Source organism: Hylaeus volcanicus, chromosome 2, assembly GCF_026283585.1.
Source record: "Hylaeus volcanicus isolate JK05 chromosome 2, UHH_iyHylVolc1.0_haploid, whole genome shotgun sequence".
In the NCBI taxonomy this organism is placed as follows: Eukaryota; Metazoa; Arthropoda; class Insecta; order Hymenoptera; family Colletidae; genus Hylaeus; species Hylaeus volcanicus.
The window spans coordinates 31,085,589-31,088,823 of record NC_071977.1 but is presented as its reverse complement, the minus strand read 5'-3'; the positions used below and the strand labels follow the sequence as shown (position 1 = coordinate 31,088,823).

The window sequence follows — 3,235 nt, the reverse complement described above, 5'->3', positions numbered from 1 at the left end:
AAAACTATACCAAACCCACTCAGACAGTATTTCCGTATAGACAGTATGAACATTGACCACCATTGTAGTCACCAGGTCAAGGACTATCTACGATAAAAGAAATCAGCTCGATCGGACGTTACCGATTTTCTAAAACCCAACCAAAAAAAACGGATAACACGTTACAAAGTGAATACATTTCCTCGTCTAAGAAAAAGTTACCGTTTATCTGTGTATTAAAACGAAGTTATAGGCCGCCCTAATATTCTTAAGCTTGTCGAGGTCAGCATACAATACTTTGGTTGGTGCGAGATTAGGTCTGGATAGGTCCGAGTCATTTTGGCCGACCCAATATTTGATATCGAATACTTTCTAAACCGAAGGAAACTTATACTTTTCTGAAGTCTGCAGAAGGCGCGAAACTCGACAATTTCGCTATCGTTACGAATCACTGTCTCGTTATTTCCGAAACTTCTCGCCTGGCGAAGTAGCTTGGAACGATAGACCACGACGTACGGTGCCACCGATGCAGAACGAAAAGAATCGGAAAAAAACAAGACGCGAACAGCGCGACGCACGCCTGCACTGTCCGCGATAGGGACGGAGCCACGTGTATGGGTTGCGTTACCTGTAAGGTGAAACCGTACGTGCCATTCTTCTTCTCGACGATAATAGTACGTCGGCGTCTATCTTCATCCGTTCGTGTCACCCGATCTGACTTTGACCTCTCCAGCACGGCCTATGAAAGAACACGTTACTATAGCGTTACCACGGATGTCTTCGGTTTCGTCTCTCGGGAGACCGTCTTCCGTGGACGGACCGAAAAATGATAATTGGTAAACTTCTCGCTAGATGCAGAAAGAATTCTAACAGGCCAGCGTGACGACATCAGCGTTCTAAAGCTATAGAGATCTAGCGTCAAAAGAAGAAGAAAAAAAGAAAAAAGAAAAAATAAAGAAAAAGAAAAAAAAAAGATACAGAAACAGTGCAAATCTCAGAACGGAAGAATTTCGAACGTTTCGCAAACGTCCGGGTCGGCGTTTAACGAATCAACCAGAAAGAAAAGAAAAGAAAAGAAGAGATAAAAAAAAAAGTCTGGTCGCCGATCGACGCGACGAATCGAAGACACGAGTAACGGAGAGAACGTAAATGCGATAATTGTGCAGTAGAGACATCGACAACAATCACATGTAACAACAACGAAATAAAGGTGTGCAAGAATTGTTAGGTAATAAAAGATTCAACACACGTTGTGCAACCCACAGAATTTCCTTGACCACGAAAAACAACTCGAAATGGGCAACAAGAAACTGCTCGAGGAAGGCTGTTTCAGCAAATAAAAATCATTCTTTCGATACACGAGTCGATGCAATAACATTACACATTCCACGACACCACTCCATTCCTCCTCGTCGCTGTTCTCAACGGCGGCACGGTGCTGTTGCCCGGCCACCTCCGTGTTCTGCGGCGAGCTGTTCATGATTCCACGACGTTAATGGTGTACTCGTCCGCGGTCACAACGGTGTCCCGGCGTCGCGACGCCTACGCGGACGTTACGCGCACGAAGTAATCGCATCGAACGCGACGGTTCCCTTTTATCCGTTCCGCGGCCGGTGCGCATTTTCGGTGGCGACGGCCGCCAGTCCCCCCCAGAGGTTAACGTGCGTTTAGGCGCGATTCATGCGTTCTCTTTTTATCGTCATCCTCGATGTCGCGCGCCCAGTGCGCCTGCCCGACAATATCGGCTCGCAACCCCGTCGTCCGTGCCAGCGAGAGGGTGGCGGAGGAGAGTGCCAGAGCACGCGCAGTCCCATCCTCGACGGAGGGTCCCTCCTCTCGCGCTTTTCACCCCCTTCCGGAACCTTTTATCGCTACCTCGCTTTTATCGCCACCTCTCGCTTCTACCTTGTCCAGCTCCTAGGGAATAACGCCCTGGCGTGCAACGTCCCCGCGACGTCCTTTTCTCTGGGGGACAAGGTAAATGTCCTAATTATCGACGCTTCGCGAGGACAGATTTGGAACCGGAGCGTGCTTTAAGATGCCGGAGGTCTTGTACACTCCGGTGGGACGATATTCGGTGGGTTTCAGGCTGGACTCGTTTCAACTAGTCAGCGAAATGGCGGTACACGGTAAAGTCTCCTTAAATGCACAAATTTCTCTACTCTATTTCGATCGCCGATTGGTGTAACGTAACCCGGTATTCTAACCCGATATTCTTTATTCGCTGTCCTTCTCAACGTTCGAAGCTCGTCGGCAAACGTTACGAAGTATACGAACTCTACGATAAACGCACATGTTCGGTCCCGAGCTTGTGCATTTAAGGAGTCACGCGTGAAATTTAATGTAGTGTATGTAATGTAGCTCGAAGGCGATTCTTCTCGGTACTAGCGAAACACCACTGTCAAATCACTATTTATACATGTTCGATGAACCGATAGTTTCTCCGAGAACGGCGAGAATTTGTTACGAATCAATTACATCTTCGCGTCTACATCTGTTAAAGTTCGTTAGTTCGCGAATACACGGGAGAAATGTATCTGTTTGCGCGCAGCGTAGAACTTTTTGCAACCGCGTGCACCGAGGTGAACGAAACGTCTCCGCGGTGGTGATGTCTTCGCGTTCGCTCTCGTTCTCCCGTTTCGCGACTATTTCCATTTCGGTAGTTCGGTGAATGTACTTCCAACGACGAGAATAACGCGTCACCGTCCACGCAGCTGCAGCGATCCGACCGTATTTTTTTCCAAACGTTTAAGGTAAATATCCATTTCTGGGATCGGACGGTTACTTCTTCTTGGTACCTCTGGTACCGATTTTCTTGTCGATTCTCTTTCCCGAGGTTCTGTCTGTGGATACGTGTTCGGATGTCTTTGGTGGCTTGGATGTCTTCGGTGGTGGTAGAGGTGGAGGCTTTGGTCTTGGGACTGGAGCGTGCCTGCGATACGGGAAATTTAAATGGTGTTAATCGAATGTATTTTTGATCGATAATTTTAATCTTGATTTGCTCCTGATTCGGGTCCGTTTTTGTCGTTAAAAATAAAACTTTTCGGAAGAAAGACTTTTCGTGGAAAAATGAAAGATAGCGGTGACTGTGAGAGACGTTCTTGAACGAGAGTGAACGAGGGTGAAAAGGTTTGAATGTTGGTATGCGTGAAGGGCGAGTGAGGTTGAGAAAAGTTTGTATATATATATACAAACATATATTGTATATATATATACAATATATATATATTGTATTGTATATATTGTATTGTATATT

The 3,235-nt window shown here is 46.5% G+C and overlaps 2 protein-coding genes across 3 annotated transcripts in view; both read right to left on the bottom strand.

The window, feature by feature from the left end:
• Positions 1 to 3,153, bottom strand: part of LOC128872958 (uncharacterized) — a 7,379-nt gene extending 4,226 nt beyond the window's left edge. Inside the window, exons 1-2 of one of the 2 annotated variants that reach the window (XM_054116178.1) lie at positions 1,229 to 3,153; positions 608 to 718 (exon numbers count right to left, since the gene is read on the bottom strand). In XM_054116178.1, coding sequence (XP_053972153.1) covers positions 608 to 718; positions 1,229 to 1,459 — 342 coding nt within the window. In that variant the 5' untranslated portion in view covers positions 1,460 to 3,153. The remainder of the gene's footprint in view (positions 1 to 607; positions 719 to 1,228) is intronic. The other variant, XM_054116179.1, reaches the window with a different exon arrangement.
• The window catches only part of LOC128885060 (uncharacterized), a 2,407-nt gene continuing 1,932 nt past the window's right edge, over positions 2,761 to 3,235 (bottom strand). The window contains exon 4 of the mRNA XM_054138809.1: positions 2,761 to 2,911. Within this exon, the coding sequence (XP_053994784.1) occupies positions 2,761 to 2,911 (151 nt within the window). The remainder of the gene's footprint in view (positions 2,912 to 3,235) is intronic.